The following is a 27,468-nucleotide window of genomic DNA, read 5'->3' as shown; positions in this document are numbered from 1 at the left end:
TGCAGTCATGGTGCTACTGCGAACTTGAAACCACTGCATTTTCCCGCTACTGCAAAAGTAAATCCCACGAACTTTAATGCCTTTACAGTTATCTATCTACCTATAAGATTGAGAGAGAGACAGACAGACAGAAACAGAGAGAGATAAGTTACTCCTTACTCCTAAGAGTGGAAAAAAAGTAGAACCCACTTAAGAATGGTTAATGGTCCGGTAAAATAATTTTCCATGGCCCTCTCCCTGGTTCACATAATTTTTGGACCCTCTGGAACTCGATATCCTGCATTTTGAGGGACAAACCTTGCTGACAGACTATGCTAAATTTAATGACATTTCTGTCAGAGAAAAAGATTTTTGATGTTGACAAGCGCTGGAGCATCGTGGGCATCGAGGTGCAAGGCGTAGCAAGGGACAAGCAGAAAAAAATTTGAAATCTTGACCAACTGAAACTGGAAAATTCATTTCCTGTATTTGAGGACCACATTTTGCTTGTAACTAAGGCTAACTAATTTTGCTTGTAACTAACTTTTATTTTATGGCCCTCCCTCCGCTCAAAAAATTTCTCAAGGCAGGCCGCAATTTCCCTCCTCCAGTGCAACAGACCTCCCCCTCCTGTTAATATCGTCAAGTTCTTGATGGACTCAAGATATCAGCCATGGTAATTTGTGCCATCTCTCAACCCTGACCCAGGTCATCCTCAACAACCACTTCAATGATGGTGGAGCAGCGCAGCTTCAGTTTGACATGACCAGAAATCTCTTCCCTTTGTTTGGTGAATACACACCCAGGCCTGACAACTACTTCAAAGAGTAAGAACCACATACACGTATTTACCTTCCACTAGCCATGCTAGATATGAAGGATGCAGTGATGAAGAAGAAATCACCACTTTTGACTTTTGATGGACTTATGTTGACGGTAGGCTTAGCTCAGGAGAAGTTTGGACTTGAATTGTGTAAAGTACACTTTCACGCAAAACAAAATGATATTTTTGTTGTGTCATCTACCCAATTGTGCTTTCTGCTTTGCTGGAAGATTTAAATGTGACTTTCTGCTCTGTATAATTTCTGTGCTTACAGTGTGAAGGAAGCATGTTTACTGCTGAACTTGAAGCCTGGCTCAGCTATCCTGTTGAAAGAGATGCTGAATAAGACCTTACATGGATCTAAGGTAGACCCAAACACTGAAAAGGAATCACCAGAAAAGGTAAAGTCAAATTTATCATTTTGTGTCACTTCAGAGCATAAGGCTATGAACATTTGATTATATGGATGACATCCTCTGGGAAACCAGAAACTGATGCGACATGCAAATAAAAAGAAGTTTGGCCCCCCAAAAATGATGACATCCTCTGGGAAACCAGAAACTGATGCGACATGCAAATAAAAAGAGTATGGTATACTGAACAATAATTGTTGCAATTTTGAACACCCAGAACCACTACCCAACAGGCCTGATCACTTTTGGATCAGTTAAGAATCTGGACAGATCTTCCTACTGCTCACTGACACATCAAGCCATGATTCTGTGCCAGTCACTTTGTCTGGTTGCACAGTGTACTGTCCTGGGAACACTGCTATGGCCATTGGGTGTATAAGTAGCTAAAGGCTGAGTAAGAAGCAGTTGACTTATGTGTAGTATTGAATAGACTGATGGAGGCCGCATCATCATCATCAGCATATTCAGACTATTCCTCACAACAGTCTTAAAGCCAAATGTAGTCTGACTGGCAACAGAAGTGGACTGTATGCAGATAAGCCTGCAGCATGCTGTTTCCTGTCCAAAAAGCAAAACTTCTCAATTTTCTTCTCAACTGTAGCATTTCCTCATAACTTATGTAAATGTTACTTTGATGTGCATGATTTATGTTCAGTAATATTCATCTTTACGTCTTAGCTTCATAGCACTGCAAGTATAAAATTCACTTACCACTATGGATTTTTCTTCATGATCATGCAAATGAGGTCATTATTTTCGTAATTGATATCCATCTTTCAGTTACATATCTTGTGTGACAAGTTTAAGAGTCCTACACGTGGTGATCAATAAGTCCTCGGCCTCACCCAGAAATGATAGCACAACTCAGATTTCAAAGCATAGATGTCAAGTAAAAAGTGTACCAAAATTCAAATTAGTGTGATCGTTACTTTGCAGGCGACACCCGGTAATGTTAGGTTAAGGAGAAGGACAAAAATGTGGTCAATTGACCTGTGAGGTGTGTGCGTCAACTTCTGCTGCTGGAAGTCAGACACCCACTTCTATCTGCTTGTAATAGGAAGAGAATCATTATCAAACATTTTGACAATGTCTTTTGTTAATGACAAAGAATTTACGACATGGGGAACTCTACTCACACGTCTGATCACAATTCACCCTTGTATTTCTCGCCACTTACCTTCTTATTTTCAAAAACAAATGCCTCTAAGGTAATGACTGCAATGATTTGAAATTTGGAGGATATTGATAAAAGACTTCATACTAGAAAGTTGTGCTTCGAAATCTGAGTCATGCTTATTATTTTGGGAGGAGGCCGAAGACTTATTGATCACCCCTCGAATCATGGAATGCATTGAATTTATAAACTTTCCTCATAATTCATGCAAATTAGCTGTTGATGTGCAATATAAACCTGTTTTTCAATTATATCTCTTTTGCATATCAATTCACAACTATGACATTAAAAAACTGACTGTTTCCAAAATCATATCCAGTTGCTTGAGAAACTGCTTTTTGACATATCTATATTACCTGGATGTCTAACCTTCATCGTTGTATAGATATGTGTATTATTTTGCATGTACATATGCTAATGTTTACAGGTGCTGATGGAAATACGCGTGTGACGTATGTGACGTATGTGTATTATTTTACATGTACATGTTTGCGGGTACTGATGGAAATACGCTTGTGACAGAAAGAGATGTGAATTATTGTACTTGTGCTGATGTTTACAGGTGCTGATGGATATGGGTGTGTTCAAGTTGTCTGCTCAGGAGGCTGAGAGGGTGCTGAACTTACGGGCAAACTGGCCAGCAGGGAGGCAGGGCAGGTCATAATGCACACATCCAAAGGACATTGTGGACAATGATAGCACATATAATGTTTCGGGCTCAATTTATATTTACCAGTCATTAAAGTTGTTGGTAAAGTTCTGTTTGCCATTGGATAAGAAATGATAAGCTGTATCCAATGTCTCATCAAAGCATGACTTTGGACAGTAAGACTGGATCATGTTTGTATTGCAAGCACTTCTGCTTCTTTATGGATGATTCAGTACCTCTGTACCATTATATATATGTAGTACAGAGCAAGGCAAGAAGAATATACATTACTGTCTAAATTTTAGATGACCAGGTTTATTGATACCTTAATCAAACTACATGTAATTTTTTTAATCTCCTTGATAATGATAGGACTCAAAATACTTGCACTACTGGCGTTAATGTAGCTATATGTGCAGTAAAATCAGCCAAATTATAGGGTCGAGATAATCTGAAGGAATTTTTGTTTTGTTCTGTTTTAAGAGTGCTTTGTCAAAATCATGTAGTCTCTACAAGACTCCGGCTTGGCCGAATAGTAAGTGATGATAGGGGACTTTGGCCAAGTTAGGAATAAGAGCCTAGTAGGGGTTAACTGGCCTAGGAATGAACTGACTGGCCGGTGCTGGATGGACTGTAAATGACTGACTGAAATCCAATGGCAACATATTTGGCCCAATTCATCTCTTTTTTCATCTACTGTAGCTGACACGTCTGCTTGGAGACTAAAAATCATGACCCCTTCATAATTTTCTTTGACAAATAAACAGCACACTGCATGACGTTTGTTTTCCTGACCTACTAGCAACCGTTGAAAACAATCTCAAGCTACTGTCCCCCAGATCAGGTCTTATCATGCATGAGATTTCTCAACTTTCTTCATTAATTATGTAAATTAGCTATGGATTAACATAATAATAATTTGATTATATGAATTATCGCCCAAATTATAAACACACTATTATGACAATCAGTCCAATCTTTCTTGAGTTATTCCCTTTCAAAGTGTAAAACAAATCGGCCCCTGAAAAAGACTCACACACCCATGCCATAACCGAAAATATATTAAACCTTCTCGGCGAAGGTAATAATAGATATCAGAGAATGGGCAGACATTACACTAAGTGGAACACCAAGAAAGAAAAACGAGACAGGTGGTAGATGAGATTACGAGAGATGTGAAACAATTGCTCTACAGTTTAGCAAATATACAAAAGTAGCGGTCTCCTCTCTAATAAAATACGCATCTTTGCCGCACAAGTAGAATGTGTTGTCCCACCTGTATTACATTATAACAACCTATTGGATGTACAGTTGTCTACCCGTAGTGTCAATCTTCGCAAAACAATGTGTCATGGGGCTCTAATAAGTTGATTTCTTATATTGATAACAGATATGGGCGCATGCTACACGAATATTACGTTCAGCACTGTGACGTTACAGTGCTTTATAAATGTCAGCACTGGAAGTCCAGAGCTGAAGTTTTTACTTCTTCCAGTGCTGAAAATTTCCTGAGCACTGGTAAATCCAGTGCGGAACCCGCTACTTTTGTATATCAGCATTCGGTTCCAGTGCTGACGGTGGTTTCAGCACTGGGTAACCAGCGCTGAATGACCTCTGAACTGGTTCGCCGCCGCAAGTTCAGCACTGGTAACCGAGTGCTGACAGCAGTTCAGCACTGGAAAACCAGTGTTCGCATGGGGTTCAGCACCGAAATCCAGTGCTGAGCGAGCTTCAGCACTGGAACAAGGCCGTTCAGCACTGGAAAATTCTTCAGCACTGGGCGCCTAGTGCTGAGGCCGATTCGACCCGTTGATTCAACACTGGAACATCAGTGCGGAATCCGCTACTTCTGTACACTTGATACAATTTACAGAAATGTGCGACAAAAAGGGGTATTCGCTTCTGATGTTTTTAGACCGTATTTCTGAACTTTGGATAAAAACAGGCTCATAAAGACCCCTGGCATTCTACATAAATCCACACAAGTAAGCGCGAGTTGTCTTAAGTACGCTGCGAATCGTCCCGACGAGAACAGGACAGACAGGTTGAGCGAGTTTTTGTTTATTTTGTTGACAGTTCTTGTGTACATTGAAGCCAGGATTTGTGTACACGGATGAATTTTCTGGTGTGTTTCTGATTTTATTGGGTCACCGCTGACAGTTCTAGCGATCGCTGCAGGTGGAGAAGCGACAGTACCAGTGTGATAAGTAGAAAGCCGTAACCCTTCATTTCTGATACTTCACTCGGTTCTGTCACTGAACATCCAACTGAAGCTGCTGTGGGCAGGACATTGAGTTCTCTTCACGACCCCTCCCAATCACCAATCACCTTCTCTGGGCTGTCAGCTGGTGTGTTGACCTGGGACGCCTTGTACTAGCAATGTTATGTTTGTAGGAGGTGCCGCGGTGAGCTAAGTCTGTGGCGAGTAGAGGACACCTCCGATGGACAAGACAACTTTTTTTCTTAATACCTTTTGACAATCTTTCGAAGTCATTGAATATATACGATATCAAGTGGACGGATGTTCAAAATTGTCATCGTTGGGCGTAGAAGAAACACCAGACTCGAATGTGCCTCTAAACCCTACAAGGTGATATGGCGACCGGGCTGCAGGGGGTGGACACACTGACGGCTTTGCCAGGCTCGTTTACTGAGGTCCCTCAGCATGTGAGCAGGATGGGCTTGTACCAGCGATCTGTCAGTAGACAGAACCTCCACCTATCCTCCAGCCGGTCCAGTGAATTGTCTGGAGACAGCCTCAACACTCTGAACGCCCGCTGGCAGAGCATGCTGAAGGCAGTTTCACCTGTCGTTTCACTCCTGAAGCAGAGAGCTGGAAAGGTGAGTGTTCATTACGAAAGCTTTAGAAGTATATCTGACGTAAGGCTACATTTCCGCTACTGGCGGGTGTTATTGAGAGATTCAAGTTGCCATGGGGTCTCAGTGATGAGCAGAGATAAGCAGAGTGAAAAGAAAATGGGAAGAATCCCTCCTTCCAGCCCCAGGCTTTGGACACATAATAGGTCACCATGTCCGACCGTAGCTGTCGGCTGTTGTTTGGTTTCTACCCAAGCGCCTGGAGACAAACCTAACGCACAAATCTCGCCATGGTGGAGAAAACAGTCCTGTCATGGAGAACACTCGTCCTGAGAACGCAGTGAATGAGGCCTGGTTAATGTCCGGACAGGTGAGTTAGACATCAGCATTTCATTTCAAAGTTTCCTGTGCGTTATCCTGTTCGCCAGCCCTCCCCAGAACCGCTTCAATAGATCCGTGAAAAATACTTAAATCGTGCCAGTTTCGACTCCTCACGGTTCCGTCTACTCACCTGTAGCAACACAAGCCTGGACAATAGCCTGCAGTTCCAGTTCGTATCAGAGCAGTAATTAAAGATACGTAAGCGGACATTCAATAGAAATACTTGCATCCTGCGTGGAACGAAATACTTAAGTACTAGTCTTCTATGCTTCGATTGATTGCTGGTATGAGTGAATCATGGCCATGTGGCTGGTTTACCAATCCAGACCAGTCTTTGTCTAAGTATAGTTCATTTAATTCTCCAGGACAAAATGCCCAAACAAACGTCAAACGCGCTGCCAAATCCAAGACGTTCGCCAAACGCTGACATTCTTGTCTTTGGCTTAACTGAGCGGGCTGTCAGGGCCATTATTTACGCACAATAATCTGTCCATAGTATGCAAAAGCAAGTTGGTATTTAACAAAAATAAGATCAGTTGTTGTTTGACAGTCTTAAATACATGTTTTTGGTCTTTTAAAGTGGAATGTTCTGTGGGCATGTCTGTATGTGACCTGTATAGGGCGCCATGTCAGTAAAATCAGTCAGTTCGTCCTCCTTGGCTATCTTGAGAGGGCCAATTCTCTGCTAAAGGAACACTACAAAAGAGGGTATTATTATTATTACTTTCGTTTTGCCTTTGGCAGAAGGTAACTCGAAGGTAATTATAAATACCTGCTGTCTGTCTCTCTGTGTGTGTGTGTGTGTGTGTGTGTGTGTGTGTGTGTGTGTGAAAAGTATAACTCGAGAAGCCTTGGATGGATCCCGATGATATTTGGTAGTTGGGTAGGGGTCAAGAAAACGAAGGTCAAGTTCGATAATGGACTGCCTTGCGGTTTCCTAAGGTACTACAGCAAAAGTTTTGATTACTCTTGTTCTGGACATGCTGTATTTAGTGATTCTTTAGTGGTAGAGAGCCCTTGGGACAGGAGTAAGTGCTGTAAGTCCCTAGTGAGAAAACATGATTATCCCATTGCAGTAAATGATGGGAAAATCAGACAACATTATGAAGCCAACTGGTTAGTGAAGGTGAACATTATCAGGCATCAGTGCAATTCATCCATCAGCTGATACATCATCAGGCATACATAGTGCAAATTAGTTTATTCACATGATTAATGAGGAAACTAAAAAGGGCTTCTCTGCTACGATAAGACTTTCATACTTTGGGCCTGAGCCTCTTGGATAGAAAGAATGATCAACCGAGACAAGCTATGCAAATCAGGACCTCATTTACATTCATTCAAATCTGTCTATACTGGCCACTCAAGGGACTGGAGAAGTATGGCCACTATGGCCACTTAAGAGAAAATGCTGATCTATTGACCACGAGCAAAAAGTGTCACATGATTTCAGTACCCACTGATCTTTCTCACAAAGTACTAGTAACATTGTCTCGATTGTCTCAAAACCCTGCCAATTAAAGTCAAATTTCCCAATAATGATCTATATTGCCATGCGGAATGTTGGTAAATTTGCCGACGAAGTTTTGCACTCTAACGTTCGGGCACGCGTACCTTCTGCTACTGCCAAAATGACCCTGTCAACCCCGAATCTTCGCAAACTACGATTGTAAACCAGGCGCAGGGTGACATACGGCCGATGTATGGTCGCAATAGGCAGTGTTTATAACGACAAACTGTATGGCTGTGGTCACATTGGACAGGTGGCTGCTTTGTACTATTTCTTAATGCTTAGGTCAGTGGAAAAATCCAAAGGTGGCCGCTAATACGGATTTGACTGTAATCAAATGGAAAAATGTATAAATACTTCATTCGAAAAGATTCAAACCAATTGGCGAAGGTATGAGGTCGTGGAATTCACGTTTTCCAGTAGATTATGTATTTATGTATAGATAAGAATACATTTTGCAGAATTCCATCTATGGTGAATTACGCGACCCTCCCCATGCAGACCCCACCCACGTATCCCCTTTACGTATAGACACTTCCTTCATGGTGAATGATTTGGCATACATGAGGGACGATAAGCACACCAAGAGGGAAAATTGTTCATATGAGAGTCAACTTAATGAGAAAGTACTTATGATTAGGGAATTTAGTCGAGGACTGTCTTATATTAGAATATTTTCGTCTTGCGACCAGAACCATCAAAACCCACCTTTGGGACTTTTTGGTCTGCATTTTCAAGAGTGCATGTTTAGGTACGTTTATTTTTTTTTCAGCCACAGATCAGCAGAGTCCACCCTCTACGTTCTTATTTTGGACAGTACACTTATTATTATTATTTTTTAATTGGACCAGGGACTCCTGAAATAATAAAATGTGGGTTTTTCTAACCATATTTCTGCGGAATTTTTTGCTCAAAATTCACGTTTTTTTTTCGGTCGAAGCGGCGCGGATTTCCCCGCCGCTATGTCATCCAAACATCCTTGGCGGTTACGCGGTACTCGTAACATATCGGTCGATCTCGCTATGACGCCACAAAGTTCTTTCACATTAAAAATGATGGAAGTAAAGCAACAACAATAACTTCGCTTCACTTGTGGTATAAGTTTTGAGGCCGCAAATTCTCCCAAATGGCAGGAATTTCTCGGTAAACACAGCTGAAAACGTGTTCCAAACCGAGCCGACATGATCACATGAGGTTTGCATGGTACTAAATATAGTTAGCTCATTTGCATACTTGTGACTGGCTACATGCGGCCTTTACCGTAAACGCGTGAAAAAGATCGTATTTTGGGTTGATGATGGACACAGAATGCCATTTGTATTTTCAGAGTGTTGACTGTCGAACATAATCGTAAGACTTTCTCATTGTAGTGGTTTCTAGTGTCAAAATAAAAAAAAATAGTGCACTGAGTGTGTCAATAGCCTGACAGGCTATTGGCACACTGAGTGTGCCAATAGCCTGTTTAGGCTATTGACAGATCTTGACACACTGAGTGTGGCAATAGCCTGTATAGGCAATAGCCTCGCTCTTAGTTGATAAGATTATTACCATGCATAATCTACATCCATCAGCCAGACCACGTTGTCACGGTGTCCATCCGCCGTTTTACTATTGCCCAAAATTTGAGTGTCTTCTGTTGGCAAACAATTGTGGTGCCGAATTCGCACAGAAAAAGGCAGTTCTGGTCAAAGACGTTTCATATAACGTCCTTGTTCTGTTCAAGTGTTGTTGTTTTTCTTTTTGCGTAACAAAGCCATTTCAGAGTTCCGGGATTATCTTTGGAAGAGTCCATTTTTACATGAGGAGGGCTGGGGACAGAAATACCCTGCACCGTTTAATGTTTCGCGTTGTTTAATGGCAAGCTCTTTTTTCTTTTCGAGCCCAACTGCATTTGGAGCAGTGTCTATTAGACTGGCTACGTTGGCTATTATAGGGAGAAGAATTTGCCAGGGGAGTTTGCTACGAGAGGGTTTCGCCGGCCGCGCAGCCGGAGGGCACGCACTGACTCTCCTGGACAATTTTCCGATTTTTTGGCCGAAATCTACGATCCCCATAAACCCGTAGGAAGGCCTGGTAGAGGCTACAGTCCGCGTCCGGCTTTGTGGTTTTCATTGATCCAAAATATTTACCGTAGAATTTTTTTTCTTCATTTTTCTGCCGGTCTTCCAGACGGTTTTGATCCATACTTGTTTTCAAATTCAATAATACCAGTTTTATTCTTAAGATATTTTCTCATCCGTAAGGGGGGATAACGAAATAAAAAAGAACCGCACATATACAGAGAAATACATTACACACGTTGCGTGAACACTAGTACCCAAGATATCACGACACTAGATGATGTCTACAGTTCAGTGCTACAGATGTGTGATTTAGAGCCTTTACGTGTAAGACGTAAAGAACACTGTCTGAAGTTTGCCAAATCCCTTGTTCAATCTAAGGTATTGAACTGGCTACCACCAGGTCGCTCTGAGGCACATGGTAGTGACCTCAGAAATACAGACAACTTCCATCAGTTGATCTTGATTGAGTACTGGACAACGCCCCTCAGTTGGGGCAAAGCGTCCAGGGGGAGTGCTGCGCCTTAATGTCCCCTGAGGCGTCGGAGAACTGCCTCCTTGAACTTTGGAGCGTCTGTGATCTCCGTGACCTCGTATGGTAGAGAGTTCCAATCTCTCACGGTTTGTGGGAAGAAGGAATGTTTGTAGCAGTCTTTGTGAAAAGGTAGAGCCTTGTAAGAATTTGGGTTTGAGTGTCGCGATTGGCGCGGTACAGGCTTTAGATGAGTTTCGACCGGTAGGGCTACTTTATGGTGTCTTGCTTTCTGTAAAATTGTTAATCTATTTGCTGTCCTTCCGTTGCGTAAAGTATCCCACCCCAAATCAGAGACAAGTTTGGTGACACTATCATAACTATGATACGAATTTGTGACAAATCTGGCCGCTCTTTTTTGAACGGACTCTAACTTAGCAATGTGCTCTTTGTGGTATGGATCCCAGGCAGCGCTGGAATACTCTAAATGTGGTCTAACAAGGGATGTATATGCATTTGTTTTGACTGATTTGGGGCAGTTATAAAGATTGCGTCTCACAAAGCCTAACGTCTTGTTAGCCTTGGAAGCACTGTACTGTATGTGTTGTGACCAAGAGAGCTGGTTGTTGAGCGTGACTCCTAAGTATTTGTGGTTGTTAGTCTCGGCTAGAACATGACTTCCTAGTTTGTAGTCGTAGAGTTTAGGTTCACGTTTGTGGGTATAACGCATAACAAAACATTTGTCCGGGTGTAATTTCATCTGCCATGTGTTTTGCCATGTATCTAATGTATTGATGTCCTCTTGTAAGAGGGTGTGATCTCTGTCACTGTTTATCTCCCTGTAAATGACGCAGTCATCCGCAAAGAGACGGATGTTAGAGTTGAGGTTGTCGGCTAAGTCATTAATGTACACTAAGAACAGTAGTGGTCCGAGCACGGTACCCTGGGGCACTCCAGAGACTACCTCTGCCCACTCTGAGTGCTCTCCCCCAACTACCACTCTTTGTTTACGATTTTTGAGGAAATTAGAGATCCAGTGAAGTACCTTACCCCTAATACCATAATTTTGGAGTTTTAGGAGTAAGCGATCATGAGGTACTTTGTCAAAAGCTTTTGCGAAATCGGTTATAATCATATCTGTTTGCGACCTGGTATCTAAAGAATGGGCTAAGTCAGTTGTAGTTAAAATAAGTTGGGTTTCACATGAACGCTTTTTCCTAAACCCATGCTGCTTGTCAGATAATATAGAGTATTTGTCAAAATGATCCATCATCTGTGATTGCACTATGTGCTCCATAACCTTACTACAAACACATGTGAGAGAAACAGGACGGTAATTTGCAGGATCAGTCCTGTCCCCCTTTTTAAAGATGGGAGAGATATTAGCATGTAGCCATGGGGAAGGGATTTGACCAGTTTCAAGTGATTTCTGACAAATAATAGTCAGAGCAGGGGCTAACTCAGCAGCTGCTAGTTTGAGGATCCTTGTTGGTAGGCCGTCTGGTCCACTTGCTTTGTGTGGATTCAGATCTTTCAGGTTTAAGTTTAAGTGTCGAGCGTCACGTTTTAGGAATACTGCGTTGCCATATTATGACGATATTTTAAACTCATATTAGACTTTCAATGTCACTTTTTAATCTTTCTCAATACTTCTATTTTGGATTGAAATGAGGTCGATTTTATTACTTGTGAATGGTGATTATTAGATTATTCCACGTAGGCAGGGCGTTTTATTATAATACTCTTAAGCACCATGTCCCTTTTGTACATTGTGCGAGGCAATTTCGGACTATCATCTTGTACCTGAAGTTGTGTGTGTTCAAATAAACCAGTTCTCTCTCTCATAAGCCCATGGAACAGCTAATCTGTCGAAATTGAGGACTTTTCACCATTATTGTGAGCTCGGGGATAGAGGCTGCACCTGTCGTCTTTGTCTTCAGCATGACCTGACGGCCAAAGCCAGGTCAGAGGTTCGGTATTCTCCGTGTCCACCAGAGCTTTGCACTGTCATTTGGTGATTAGAATAATTCCACTGTGGAAGACGTAAATGTACGCGCCCCTTATTACCATGCATGATGGACTTGTATGTAAAGCTACTTTACTTCGTACGTGTTTCCTCATTACCTGCATGTAATGCAGGTATAGTGTTCTTTAGCGTGGAACTTTTTGGAAGGGGCTTTTCCGGCGATGTATCTCCAGAACGGATCGTGCGAGAACAGAAAAACCCGTTTCACTGGAAGAACTGTCCCATATCTACACTGTAGTAACAAGGAAAGAGTTGTCAGCAGCACACTTTTGCCATGTTACGAAAGAGAAGAAACACTTGGCTTGCAGTGTTTATACTAACCTGACCACAGCACGTAACGGTGTTTAGGCTCCGCTGTGCAAACATGGCTGGTGGAGTGGAGCAGAACTGCACTGTTGATCTAGTTCCACCTCACATGCAGGAACACTGTGCGTCTATGGGATAACATGGTCCCGTCATGCGCCATTCCATGTCTTTTTCGCTCAGATGTTATGTTGTGTTGTGCTGTGCTGTGCTATGTTACGATAGATCATATTGTATCATGTTACGTTTAGTGGATTTCACATATGGGGATATCAAGACTGTAGTGTCCAGGATTTCCTCACCATGCGGACCGAACACGCAGGGATAAGATAAAAGCACAATGACGTCAAGTTTAATTAAGGGCGCGCTAAGACATACCCACACGTGCTAAATGAGGCATAACAACTATACAGCTAACAGCGTCTTGTGTTATGTTGCCTGGTGAGCAGAGATGACCGGGCTTTCTCACTACCGCTAATGTCTCACCCGCTCCCCAATGCCCATGTCTGGCCGCTCCCCAAGTTCTCAATCCAACCCGTCCAAAGCAGCGTCATCGACACCGTCCGACGCCATCGGGTCTTACATATTGAGGAAGAGAGTGGGGTTTGGGGTAAGTGCCACCTTCAAGCCCCTTCTGTGACATATTGTCTCGCAGAGCCGACTGATAGTCTGCGAGGTTCGCTACTGGTTGGTTGTGCCAGCCAGATGATTGTTAAGGGAGGGAGTGGTCGGGGGATAGTAAAATGGCGATCTAGAAGGAGTCAAATGAGTCAAGCGATTTACATGTAGAACAGGTTGGGAAGGAAGTCAGGGTGTCGTGGTAAGGTTGGGATTCAAATTTGGAGGTAACTGTTCCAAAACTACCAATAACTTGCTCCAGACCAATATACGAATCCCCTCCCCCGACCTCCACATACTGTACATGTAACTTACAACCACGATCCGCAGAACATGTCGTCTATCTATTTTACAACAAAATGATCTGAAATTTGGAATAGATGTACCTTTGACATACCACTCGTTCTCACTGAAATGTAAAAAAAATGGCATTTTTTGGTCGAAAAATAAATCGGCTTTATTTTCAGTGAAAACTACCTGGTTGTTTAGGAAAATTCCTCTTTTATTATATATAAACCATAGCCAAAAAATGGCAACTTATTATTTTCGGTCCCATCGGTAATGCATCACAGGGCAGGTGTTACAACAGTAGACTTTACCCTGTTTTCTTTGAAAGGACTTACCTTATTGACTACATCATTAAGGTATAAGTTGACATCCATAAGTAGGGGCATTTAAAAAGTGGGCAGTTTTTTTTTTTACACCAGGTCAAATAGAAAGCTTAGACAGCGTCAAACAATGGTAACGTTTGTTACAGTCATTTCTGTACAACATTTTGTTATAATTAAGCAAGGTGGGACACAAATGGCAGTCAACAATCCGTTCTTGTTTCTTTAGAAAGCCAGAAAAACTGTACAGCATCACAAAAACGGTAATTTCTAGTCTTATACGCGGATAATATAACCGTGGCAACCATCGTACTTGTGGTGGTTACGTTTGTTACCAAATTTGGCGACAGGCATAAACCTCCTCACACAGCACAGCCTCCAAGATCAGTGACAGTAGTGCATACGAGGGGCGTGCAATAAGTAATGGTCCTGACCCACTTCCAGTTGTCTGATCTAAATGAAATTTTGTATGTGTAATAATTCATATCTCTATGGGTTATGTTGCAAAAGACAGCTCTGAACTAATTGTGGTTTCTGATTTACTGGTGTTTGAACTTAGTCAGGTGCGAAATGGACCAGGTGTGAAATGGAACCAGTTGAGTGTCGCGCAGTGATCCGGTTTTTGTATTTGAAAGGACGCACACCAAAGAAGACTTTTGATGAAATAAATGAAACTTATGGTGATGATGCCCCATCATATGACCTTGTAAAACGCTGGCATCCTGAATTCAAACGTGGCTGGAAGTCTGTGGAAACAGCTCCCAGACCTGGTCGTCCCTCTTGTGCCATTGATGAGGCATCAGTTGGAGGACCAACCTGGGGTGTCCTACAAAATCGGTGTCCAGAGCTGCATCAAACGAAGGGAGAAATGCATAACTCTGGGTGATTCCTATGAAGAGAAAGACTAATAACTGTGCCAAGTTTCATTAATCTCCTGCTTTGGGAAATGGGTCAGGACCATTACTAATTGCACGCCCCTCGTATAATATAAAAAGATCAGTCAAAATCTGTCTCATGTTAGGGAATGTCTGATGTTAGTGCTTCCCCCTGCACTTTGGATTAAAATAGTCTTGTTCTTCCTGGAGGTAGGTTATCTTGTTTGAGAAGATGGTGTAACAAACCAACTTCTGCAAAATGTTCCTGCATTTACACATTGCCAACGATGCCAGGCTCATCTGGAAGTAGAATGACTTTTGTTAGGCAACTGGGACATTAGTCTAGCAGTTTCTTTTCGAACATTGATGTGATCAGCAAGACAAAGTTTGACATCATTTACACATTGAATGATTAAAGAAGAAACAGACAATGCACTATTTATGTGTTTAGGGATGATCACTTAATTTAGAGTATGCTCACGAGCGAGACCCAGAGTGATTTTGTTTCACATGTGTTCTGCAGGTAACTGTGGCCAGCGATGTCCCGTCATCTTCTCGTCTACAGAGGAAGAAAAGCTTCAGCTCCACGGCTAATGTTCAGAGGTGAGACCTCAGAGATGTTGTTTTAAGTCTTTTTAAACCATGATTGAAACTGCTACATCTGACTCAGGGCTGGACCTCTCTCTGTCCCTGGCTCTCCCTGAGTGACTCCCCCCTCTGCATCCCTAGGTCTATGTAGGTCATTTGTGGGCCAGACTAAATATATACCCGTGACCCCATCACACCTCATCACGCTCACCATAAATTTTTGGTCAAAGCATGTCATCTTTTTGTGTTGAAACAAAGTTTAAACTGCACAACTATGGATTCTACCAACACAGATGAGCTTTCATTCAGATATTAAGAATAATGGACTTTTGCATAATCACCCGGTCCAAAATTGAATTTTTGAAAATCTCCCCTGTGCAAGAAGTGACTCTTCCAGACAAGTTTCATCCCCATGTACAATAGACCAGTCCAAAAAGGCTTCCACTAAAAGAATGGACTTTTGCGTGATTTTTTCAGTCCAAATCAACTTTTGAAAATGTAACCCATGAAGAATAGACACTCAGAGGACACATAGATTTGGGTTAAATATGGCCTGAAATCCCCAAATGAATCATTCCCAAGTGGTGCATAAATGACACCCTATGGGAATGGATTATAGGCATTTCCATACCAAATCTCATGTCATTTGGTTGAAATACCAAGGCACAGAAGCCAAAGCAGCCAAAACAAGAGTTTGGATACCTCCTACCCAGGGCTTTAGCCAGCTCGAAACTTTTTTCCGTCAGCCAATCGTCGAGAAAATTAATTAGAAGGACCAACGTCCTTGGAAGGACTGAACTGAGACCTTGAAAAACGGGTTTTAATGAGATTATCGTATGCGAAAGGGCACCGACACACATTGTCAACAATCATAACAATAGCAAAACAAACGTGGCTTTTACGGCCGTGGATGGCGTCCCCAAGCCGCCTGAAGCTTCCACCAAGGATTTTTGTCCGTCAAGGTTGACGGATTGGTTTGAAAATTTTTCCGTCAGACGCAACAAATTTCCGTCAATTGACGGAAAAACGGACGCTGGCTAGAGCCCTGCTCCTACCCCAATGAAATATTCTGATTATGCAAATGACTTGGACATCTGCATAATCTATGCTCGATTATGTACACCTTTATCAAACTTACACAAGTCACAATGTTGACAATCCAATCATTTGCTACATGTACTTTGAATAGTTATGACACTTTCACATTGATTATGCAAATTAGGGAGTTATTTGCATTGGTATCTACTAATCTTCCACCTGCCACAAACTACGACCCTGCCCTTTGTCTTTCCAACACCTATCCACATACCAAATATATCCATCCCCAGGTTCTAGAGTTATGGTGACCACAAATATCTGGAAACAGAGACACACAGAGACAGATACACACGCACAGACAGACAGACCAGAACTATACCCCCATTTTTCATGGAGGTAAATATAACATTACTAGAAATGAGTGTGTGTTTGTGTGTCTGTGTGCATTTGTGTGTGTGTGTGTGATTTAATTGTCTTATACTCGGTGTGTTTGTTGGCTGTGAGAAATTATTAATATATTTTGGGCCCCGTAGCTGCTTCCCTTGGTACTGCAGACTGTAACTTCCGGTTTTTATATCTTCTTATATCTTTTTATATGTTCTGAACAAGCTATGTGCACGATTTTGGGGCAATAGATAGCTGGTTGTGCTCGGGAAGAAGTGACGTAAGTTTAGGCTCCCCAGTTTGATCATGATACCAGGGCACAAGAAAACGGTTTCATTCATTTTAAAGACCTCTAACAAACTTAATGAAAAAAGGTTTGGGGGTAATAATGCACTCTAAAGAAATTTCATACTTGCAGCATTTGCATGTTAGTAAAGGTGACCATCATTAGACAGTTCCTCATTTAAGTATGGAGAAATGCTAACAATAAGTTTCTTCACTTTGATAAGACTTTTCTTACTTTGAGCAGCTTGATTTGTGTTATTCAGGCAAATGATCAACTGATATGATTTAAGGCAAATTGAGACCTCATTTGCCTAAACAATGAGAAGCACCTTATTTGACAAGAGTATGAGATTATGGAGTTTTCTTTGCTAATCTGAATGGTAACTTACGAAACTTTGGATGATTTTGCATTGGTTTTCATGGTTAGGCCAGACCAATGTTATTCGTTGTTTCTCGGATTTCCCGACCCTATTTTTTCCGATTTGAAAAAAACAAACTTTCAGGGCCACACCTCGTGTTGACAAAATTTCACTGCCTCTCCTTTCTCAAATCAACCATGGGCCTCAAATTCCAGTAGCTGTACGTGCCTATTTTGGACGGTACATTTATCATTTTTCTTCAAACTTTTGACTTTGCTACCAGGGACCCCCTAAATGTTGAAAGTTTAGGTTTTCCTGTCCGACCTCTCCTACCCGCGACTTTTACCCCCCCAAAATTTTTTTTCGACTGACCGACCCAATTTTTTTCTGAAAAAATCTGAGAAACAACAAATAAAATCGGTGTGGCCATATGTACATATAGTCAATCTTTCTAGAGTGTACAAAATGCTTATGACAAATGGTTAATTGATGTACACGGTAATGCATCATAGACAGCCGTGTGTGAATTATTAAGGCAGCACGTCATTATAGCTCGCTTCAGTGGTCCAGAGTACCTATTTAATAGTTCTTTACATCCAAATTCCCAAAGCAATGTAACCCCAAAGCAATCTTAATGTAGAACCTAAATAATTGATATTGAGTATTCAAGTAATGTTCCTGAATAGAGGAAAACATGAACATACCCACAGACAATATAAAGGACAGCTCTTTGACAAACGTGTACATCCATAATAATTCAAAGGGACCTATTCATGACTTCAATCCTTTGTATTTTCTGTTCTCCTTGGCAAGGTGTAAAATATTCATAGGTTTATTATCTTTCTACCCACCCACTTTATGTTTGGTGTACTGTTAACATACAGGACTTGTCACATAATTCCGAAAACAGGAGTTCTTTGTAACTAATTTGATTTTCTTCCTGACCTGCCATTGGTCCATCAGAGATCCCTGTAGAATTTGCAACATTCCATCTGTCAGACTTGGACTGTGCAATTTCCACCGTGTAAAGCTCCACCTGCCTTGTTCCCAGGACCTGTAACTGTAATGTCAAGTCCTGCCTTAGTGTGCACAATGACTGTTACTGGTGACATGGCATGTAGTGACAGTACAACAGGTACATTCCAACAGAATAGACCAGAGCAACTTTGAATCAGCTTGTCCAATGGTGGTTCTGTAGAAGCCCTTAAGTTCCCTGTTTAAGTTGACTTTGTTTTTACGGTCACCCTTAATTACTGGGATTGTTGTGAGTGTAACAGCAGAAGGTCTGAGTGGCTGGGAGTGCATTCAGCCGAGGAGCCAGCTGCCACTTCTGGACCCACATAAGAACTCTTGTTGCTGATCCAGTATGGTTGGTGCTCTGGTATAGTACCAGGACTGACTTTAAGTACACAAACAAAATGGAGGAAGCAGACCAGAGGTTGGAAAGAAGTGAGACAAGGTAACAGATGTTTCTATATTCCATTTGTGGTTTAGGTGCAATTGGCCTTGATATTTTGTAAAGCAGAGCATGTACTTCAGAGTTTTTGATTCCTGTATCGAATCCAAAATCTGAAATTGCACCAAACATGTGCCCACTGCAAAATTTACGGCATGTACAATGCATGGTGTTACAATGTGCATGGTGTTAGGGTATTACTTTAGAAGGTCTAATTCTTCACTCCAAATTCATATGTCATGATCAATGTGATGCATCTAAAAGGAAACAATCATTTACAGTATAGGGGTGGGTAACAGTACATAAAACTCAGGTACAGTTCCAATTCAGGTCCAGAGGATCCTGTCCAGGCCTGGACCTGAACCTGGACATGATTTGTTGTGGAAAAACTTGTGAATACTCAAACAATGGTCCATTTTGCTACAAAAGGAAACTTTTTGGTGGATTATCCAACTAAGTGCCTTTGACCATTTAACTGTAGAAATGACTACAAAGTATACTCTTATTTTGTTGGGCTTGTAGGCCCCCAAACGTGTGGACACTTCTTAATATAATGTGTTCAATTTCTAATTGGTCCAAAATCTGGTCCACTGATTTTTTCCAGATCCAGTTGTTTTTTTAACAGTCCAAGAAGAAAAAAATGGTTTTGTACTGTTATGATGTACTAGTTCCCAACCCTAATGCAGTATCATTTCTTTTTGTTGGTTATGGCAAGTTTTACACTTAAAAGTGTAAATGTTTGAGAAACGAAAATGAAGGGACCAGTCCTACTATATTGTGAGCATAACGTTACACCCGGTTTGTGAAATGGCATTTATAGGAGTAAACAATATAATACTCTTATTGTCTAATTGCAGTTAGAGTTAGATTATTAATGTTAGTGTTTAAGGGTTGCAATCATGACAAATTAAACTCTAATCGCAGTCTCCAGCAGTTGACTAATGCCCATCCATGGATTGGATGAGACAAAAACGGAAAGTCACTTGTCACGCAAGTTGGCTGAGTATATCATGGCTATCTTTAATGGAACAAGGATAAACATGATTTGACCAATTGCTGACAATATGTATCCGGAATGTATGTGTTAATGTGATCACCTGTCCGTAACTCTTGCAAGTTTACGTTCTGAAGTGATTGGTCATCAGTATTGATCCTGAAGAAGGTGGCAGTGGTCATTGAAAATTTGATACGTGAGTACTTTTGTGTTGGAAGAAAATTTAGCTTTGTACTATGATAGAAATAATGTTTGTTTATAAATTGTTGTTCCAACACAATCTCTACATACTAGTGCAGCGCTGTAGGGCACTAAATTGTGAATATTGTTTACATAATTTTAATATCCAGTGAATCTAAATGTTCGTTTTTGAGAATAGAAACAAATGATGATCATCGTAAAAGGATGGTACGTCAGCAAAATTCTGGATTTACTCGCTCACTTTATCTCTATGCTCTGAGACGTAGTTGAATACATTTGACAAAAAATTGACAAACGACAGGCATAGGAGGTCAGGAGAAAAATGTCAAAATAGTGAAAAACAAATATTTCACTCCCTATCAATATATCACAATAAATTAGCCACTCAACAATCCACAAAATGACACCCTCATGGTGTCAGTTTTATCATCCTGATATTGGGATTATAACTAGTGCCGAGCAACACTCCATCCTGGCAAATATTTGTGATCCTTTATATTGATAGAGTTGCCCGTGCGTGCTACGTATACAGCTTGACATTTCCTTAGCAAGTTGGTAAATTATTTCCAAGTCACATGACATCTTCCCATCTGTCTGATTGGCCCGGCCATTTTTGACATCACAGTGCCAGGTGTAGTTACACAACAAACATTGTACATTGTGTGCATTGCTGAAAGCAATTGTAGGAGGTATTTAGGACATAAATTCACAAGTGACGGGTCTTAGTTTTGTATGTTACATAGAAACAAAATGTTTTGAGGTTATTGGACTTGCTGATCAGAATTACTGGTACTGCCCAGACTGGATCCCATGCAAGATTTACCACACTAGACTCTGAGCACTACTTGGACTGGATGTGTCCTGGGTCACATCATCTGAGTATTCCCTGTGATTTTGTGGGAGCTGTTTGCTGCTATGAGGATGGAAGATGGCATGTTCTTGCTTCAAGAAGCTTGGGGTGACAGAAAGTATGAATCATTGTGATGTCTTGCCTATTTAATTTAAAATTCTTAGACTTAGATCTTGAATCATATGTACAATAATCATTCAAAGATGTCTACATCAGTTATAAGTTATTGACTGTATCATTCTGCATTTCATGATGATAGAAATGAAACAGACTAGTAACTTTGATATAATCAAAGGTCAGAAAATTAATCCATAAACATGACCAACTGACAGTAGGCTGTTGTCAGGTCTAATACCATTTTATATGCTATATCATTTTATTTAAAAAAAAAACCACAATTGTTCTGTATTATATATTTCTAAAATGCTACCGGGACCAACAAGTTTATTTATATATGAGAGACTATAACTAGTCAGGGAATATCAGGAAGGTTAATTGGTAGGATAGTAAACAATGTTAGAGGGAGAATCAGCCATTTAAAGATATTTATGAATAATTTTCAGACAGAAAATGACGCTTAAGGTGTGCTCAAACAGTTTTAAATTTGAATTGAATTTCGTAAGCCTAGGTATATTTACTTAAAGGTATTATGATTACTATACTACATCTTATGTTACTTTGTACCTGAGGATATCATAATAATAGTACATTGTAATTTCATGTTACTTTGCATGACTCAATGTTAGCGTCATATTACAAATAGCAAGGAAACTGAGGGATACTTACATGTTGACCAAGCTCATGATTAGACTGTAGTAACAAAGCAGCAACCTATCCTTACCAGAGGCTAGATTTGGGCAACAATTCCGCCATGTCAGGATCCATCCTACCTTTCCTGTGGCTCGTCATAATTGCATTAATGTATACATGTATTAGAAGTGGTAATGAAATACACTGACTGTCTATGGTTTGAAATGTGATGGTTTGAAATGATTGCAATGTGAACTAGAGTTCGGGGACCTCATACCTCCATGAAATATTCATTGCTTTTTGTGGATGTTAAGTATGTTGATGGTCGGTTGTATTTGAGAGTAATGGATATTACTGTTATGGGTATCCGCTTGGAGCTAAGCCCATTAACAAACACTTAAAGCACGATGCCTGTTCCAATATATCGCAGATATAGGGGTGATTTCTGATATTATTACATCAATTATAACGACAGATACAGCGCCCAAAATCTCATCGATTCAAGCTTTCATCACACCCCACCAACACAACAAGAATGAAACCAATCCATCCAGCCGTTCTTGAGTAATCTTGTACACAGACAGAGACACCCCCAAACAGCTGTCATACAAATCACCTCACCATCTGCTTTGCGCTAAGCCCATTAACAAACACTTAAAGCATGATGCCTGTTCCAATATATCGCAGATATAGGAGTGATTTCTGATATTATTACATCGATTATAACGACAGATACGGTGCCCAAAATCTCATCGATTCGAGCTTTCATCACACCCCACCAACACAACAAGAATGAAACTAATCCATCCAGCCGTTCTTGAGTAATCTTGTTCACAGGCAGAGACACATAACAGAAAATATAACCTCCATGACATTTCATGGAGGTAATAATGCAAGTTTTGTTATCATATTGTTGCGTATACAGTCAAACCTGTATTAGGGGCCACCTCTACAGAGGGGCCACCTGTCCATAGTGGCCACTTTTTTTCGGTCCCTTGGGTATTTTATCTACAAGTTGCCACCTCTATACAGAGGCCACCTGTCTATAGTGGCCAAATTTGTCCGGTCCCTTGAGTGGCCACTATAGACAGGTTTGACTGTAATTCAATGTTGCCTGTTTCTTGACCAAATACCTTCACCTGTCGTGAGCAATTATGATCTCATGAACTATGCAACTGATGATTTTATTTGCATTGTGTAATGATGAATGATGCTCATTTCTAGTATCTATATCAATTTTACTTTATGATTCTTTTCTTGCTTTGCCAGTTTTGACCGAGATGCCTCTATGCGGCTGGAAGACTACATTAACCTGCAGCACCTGCAGCAGCTGATGGAGAAGTTTCAGGTGCACAGGCCTACTGAGCAACATGGGAACACCAAGGTAAGGCTCCGCCTGAAGTTCCAGAGTACAAAGTCGTGTCCACGGTACTACAATGTGCTAATTGTACAATACATGTAATATGATATCCAGACAGCAATCTTAGCCTGCCAGTGGTCTCGATAAATCTTTATTTCAGATTCACTATGGATCTGATTACTAGATAGAGATTTGTGGAATTTCATTTTTTGCATTCATGTTATACATTAATATTTGACAGGTACAGGTATCCTGTTTGATGAACTGTTTCTCTAAGCATTAGGAAGATGGCATTCTCAAATCAGCCCGCTTTCCTTGTGCTCTAAATGGAGACCAAAGATTTTTTCCTGACCAGTGGTAACAGTGAGACATGAACTCTTGACCTCTTGGGACTGGGGTAGTCAGGCTTGAACAGCATTGCCTGGTTACCGAACAATGGGGAGAAAAGAGCTAATAGACTGGAAAACAAGTTTACCTTTGTTGACACTTGTGACCAGCATGGCTTTAATTGTTCTGGGAAAGGCTAGGGGGTAAAGCCATTCAGATTATAATCCATGGTTCAGTTGCCTTGACAGCAAATATTGGCACAATATCCCAGGGTTGTGATTTAGACCCTTTTCATTATACCTACCCTGGAGGCTAGGGATTAAGATTTACAAAGCATGATGTGATAGAGCAGGAAAAAATCATTAAAAAATTAGCAAAATGTATGGGTCAAAGATGAGGGCTAATCTAGTAAATTTAAAAAAACACTGTGAGCCACAGCTGTTTGTTGACAATTATCAAACGTAGGGTTCAAACATTGGGATAATAGTCAGCAAATTGAAATGACATTGTGCGACTGATTGTATGTAACATTACTCAGTACAATACATGTATGTCTTTCAGGAATGAAAAATTTTACTGATGTATCCACATTGTAAGAAGATTGTATGGCACTAAGGTCAATTTACTTAATATAAACTCAGCACAAAAAGTTTGGAATATCAACTTTGGCTGATCATATTTCCGTTGTTTCTGTATCAATTTCAATGTGTTATATATATCAACAGAAAGCGTGTGTGATTTTCTTTAATATGGTATCAAACCCTTTGTGATTATAAATTCGTGGAACGAGCACCAGGGCTGCTTTCGTCAGTGGGTCACCAAAAAAAGTGCCCAAATGTCCCTTTTTGTGTGAAATACTGTATCATCCTGCTGGTATGGGTGCTGGTGTTAATGACTCAATCTATCCTTTTTCACATAATCTTTGGTATACAGAACATCCAAGTTTATCCTTAACATTTGAGTAGAGTATATGTGCCCTTTTTGCAGTTGGATGGCCGAATCAAAGTGCGGAGTTCGAGGGGCAAAGAGAATGCCACGCTGACTGTGGCACAGACAGAGCGCGTAGCGCTTGGCGGAGGCAGTGTCATGGTGTGGTGTATGTATGGCTGCCACAGGAAAAACAAGGTTCACTATCATCCCAGACAACCCCAATACAGTGAGATAAAGCGACACCATTCTCCATTCAGTCGCATAATCGCATTGTCATACCTCGTGTGTATGGGACCAAATGCAATTCTGTAAGCGTTAGAATACAACGCCCGTCCATACCGAGCAAGGACCATTGCAGACTTTGTGCGTGGACGGGCGGTGTAATCTTGCAGAATGTCATTTGGCCCCATACTGAAGGGATAAGACATTGCGACTGAATGAAAAATGGTGTCGCTTTATCTCACAGTATTGGGGTTGTCTGGGATGATAAAGTGAACCTTGTGTAGAAATTGGCAGGGGCGAATAAGAACAGAAAGAAACAACACCCCGGCTCCCGGGATTCGAACCCGCGCCGAACCCGGGCAGCCGGATCACAAATCGAACGTGCAAACCGTTCGGCCAAAAGGCTTAAGCCGTTAGGCGTCTTCGGTTTAGCAGTCCTTGAACACCACTGTTACACTACTCCCCCTTTTCTTTTCAAGATTCGTCCTCGAATCTCCGAGATCGACATCCCTGTGTGGCACATACTAGCCTGTTACTCACAGGGCCGGCGTGGGAACCATTGTAGAAATTGGCAGGGGCGAGTAAGAACAGAAAGAAACAACACCCCGGCTCCCGGGATTCGAACCCGCGCCGAACCCGGGCAGCCGGATCACAAATCGAACGTGCAAACCGTTCGGCCGAAAGGCTTAAGCCGCTAGGCGTCTTCGGTTTAGCAGTCCTTGAACACCACTGTTACACTTATTTTTCCTGTGGCAGCCATACATCCCACCACACCATGACACTGCCGCCACCAAGCGCTACGGTGCTATTACGCTGTATCCGTGCGACAGCGTGGTATTTTCCTTGCCGCCTCTGCACTTTGATTCGGCCATCCAACTGCAAAAAGGGCAGATATACTCTACTCAAATGTTAAAGATAAACGTGGATGTTCTGTATGCCAAAGATTATGTGAAAAAGGATAGATTGAATCATTGACACCAGCACCCATACCAGCAGGATGATACAGTATTTCACACAAAAAGGGAAATTTGGGCACTTTTTTTTGGTGACCCACTGACGTAAGCAGCCCTGGTGCTCGTTCCACGAATTTATAATCACAAAGAGTCTGATACCACATAAAAGGAAATCACACACACTTTCTATTGATATATAAAACATTGAAATTGATGCGGAAATAAGGGAAATATGATCAGCCAAAGTTGATATTCCAAACTTTTTGTGCCGAGTTTAGTATCCAATATTGCAAAGTTGTTGAATGGCTTCATAGTAATTTTTTTGGCAAAAATTTGCTTAAAGGAAGAGGGTGAGCAGATGATTCCGAAAATCAGTAATTTCTGTTAAATAGATCTTGAAATAAATAAGATGATGATATATTGTATTGGGATCGCCGCGCACTCGCACATCCAAAGTAATTGAACACGAAAAGAATGACGGCATTCTTCTCATGCATGCCTTGTTGTTGAAAGTAGAATACAACATGGTGAATTCAATATCACCTAAAGTAGGATTGCCCGACGGCCGAAGGCAAACAGAATCTTAACACAGTCTGTGGCCGCTGTGGCTGGCGCATGGAACCTCCGGTTTTCATATTTTGTATTCTGGACATGCTGTGCCTGTGGTCATGATTTTGGAGTCATATGGCTGTTGGGAGGGACAGACTTCAAGGTGTGGTCATCCTAGCAGCTGTTAATTGCAGTGTCCAACTTTGATTCAAACTTTGAAAGAGAATAAGCCAAAAAGGGGTTGATGAATCATTATAAATTTTGGTATGTAGATACATTTATATAATTATTCATAGTGATGTTCATCATTGGTTACCTTGCATATGTCACAAGTAAAAAGATCTTATCATTTATCATAAAATGGTTCTGCCATTTTGGCATTAATTATGCAAATCAGCTCATTTGTATGTTCTGACGAGAGCAAAATTACAAAAGCGCACCAAGTTAGGGCACACTGTTTGGCGTAGCACAAAATCGGTACAAGGTACATTCACAGTAACGTCTCACAGCATTTGCCACTTGTAATGCGGATTGTGAAGGGTTCAGGAACCATATGAATGTATTTATTATCCAAGTATATTATTGAGATAAATGTTTAAAACAATCCTTTTCGTTCCTTTTCGCACTTTCGGTAGACCCTGGAGCGCTGTTAGTCTGAGCATGTTGAAAAGCGTGCCATGTTAAGTTTAGTAACATAGGTGAGATCGCGGTGCACAGCAGCAGCGTGTTTGCCTCGGGACCGAGAGGTCTCGAGTTCGAATCCGGCCGCGTGTCACCGATCTTGTGCCCTTGGGAAAGCCACTTTACACGGCCTTTCTTACTTTACTCAGGTAAAAATGAGTACCTAGTTTCGGCTAGGGCCGTCTTGGGTAGGACTTTAAATGGAGGTTCCGTGTCTGGGGAGAACCATGCCCCAGGCACGTTAAAGAACCCCCACAGGTGCAATGGTGCTGTGTGCGATGAATCAAATCATTCTGACTGGAGTTGGTGATTCAACTCAAATCACCCGGATGGAGGCTTGGCAAACCTTTGTCTTGTATCAGATCCAGCCACATGGTGAGTGACGTTTTGGAACATTCACCCGGATGGGAGATGGCGTGTCACCGTCTTGTACTCTGCCACCAAAGAAGGGTATATCACCTTGTAAGACTGCGGTATTACCCTACGCAAGGGGCCAATCCTGGCCTATGCACATACATACATACATACACTAGTAAGATATGAGTTACCAGGTCAAATGTTGTTCTACTGTTTTTGATTCAGATAAAGAGAGAGGCTGGTAACATGACCCTGGATGAGTTCAAAGAAGCCGTCTCCTCCACTCTCGGAACCCCAGCTTGGAATGACCAGATTGATGCTCTTTTCAAAAAGGTACGAAGAACAAATGTTTACTGAGAACTATCTGTCATGTTTGTAACAGCAGGTTCCTAAGATGGAAACATATTGTTTGCTGATCCTATTACGCATATCATTTTTGGAACTCAGTTGCCATACAGAAACAACAGGAGGTTTTT

The 27,468-nt window shown here is 41.3% G+C and overlaps 2 protein-coding genes across 7 annotated transcripts in view; both read left to right on the top strand.

Moving 5' to 3' along the window:
- The window catches only part of LOC118429255 (RAD50-interacting protein 1-like), a 44,949-nt gene extending 41,139 nt beyond the window's left edge, over positions 1-3,810 (top strand). Inside the window, exons 13-15 of the mRNA XM_035839728.1 lie at positions 688-806; positions 1,077-1,203; positions 2,952-3,810. Of these exons, the coding sequence (XP_035695621.1) occupies positions 688-806; positions 1,077-1,203; positions 2,952-3,053 (348 nt within the window). The 3' untranslated portion in view covers positions 3,054-3,810. The remainder of the gene's footprint in view (positions 1-687; positions 807-1,076; positions 1,204-2,951) is intronic.
- A 791-nt stretch (positions 3,811-4,601) lies between these two features.
- LOC118429254 (WD repeat-containing protein on Y chromosome-like) overlaps positions 4,602-27,468 on the top strand; it is a 48,811-nt gene continuing 25,944 nt past the window's right edge. Inside the window, exons 1-4 of one of the 6 annotated variants that reach the window (XM_035839722.1) lie at positions 4,602-5,879; positions 15,232-15,311; positions 22,883-22,997; positions 27,218-27,325. In XM_035839722.1, the coding sequence (XP_035695615.1) occupies positions 5,634-5,879; positions 15,232-15,311; positions 22,883-22,997; positions 27,218-27,325 (549 nt within the window). In that variant the 5' untranslated portion in view covers positions 4,602-5,633. Of the gene's footprint in view, positions 5,880-5,899; positions 6,226-13,082; positions 13,218-15,231; positions 15,312-18,139; positions 18,822-20,642; positions 20,982-22,882; positions 22,998-27,217; positions 27,326-27,468 lie in introns of those variants that run through there. The other 5 variants (XM_035839723.1, XM_035839725.1, XM_035839724.1 and 2 more) reach the window with 5 other exon arrangements.

This window comes from Branchiostoma floridae, chromosome 13, assembly GCF_000003815.2.
Source record: "Branchiostoma floridae strain S238N-H82 chromosome 13, Bfl_VNyyK, whole genome shotgun sequence".
NCBI classification, from domain to species: Eukaryota; Metazoa; Chordata; class Leptocardii; order Amphioxiformes; family Branchiostomatidae; genus Branchiostoma; species Branchiostoma floridae.
This window is presented reverse-complemented; position numbering and strand designations above follow the sequence as displayed.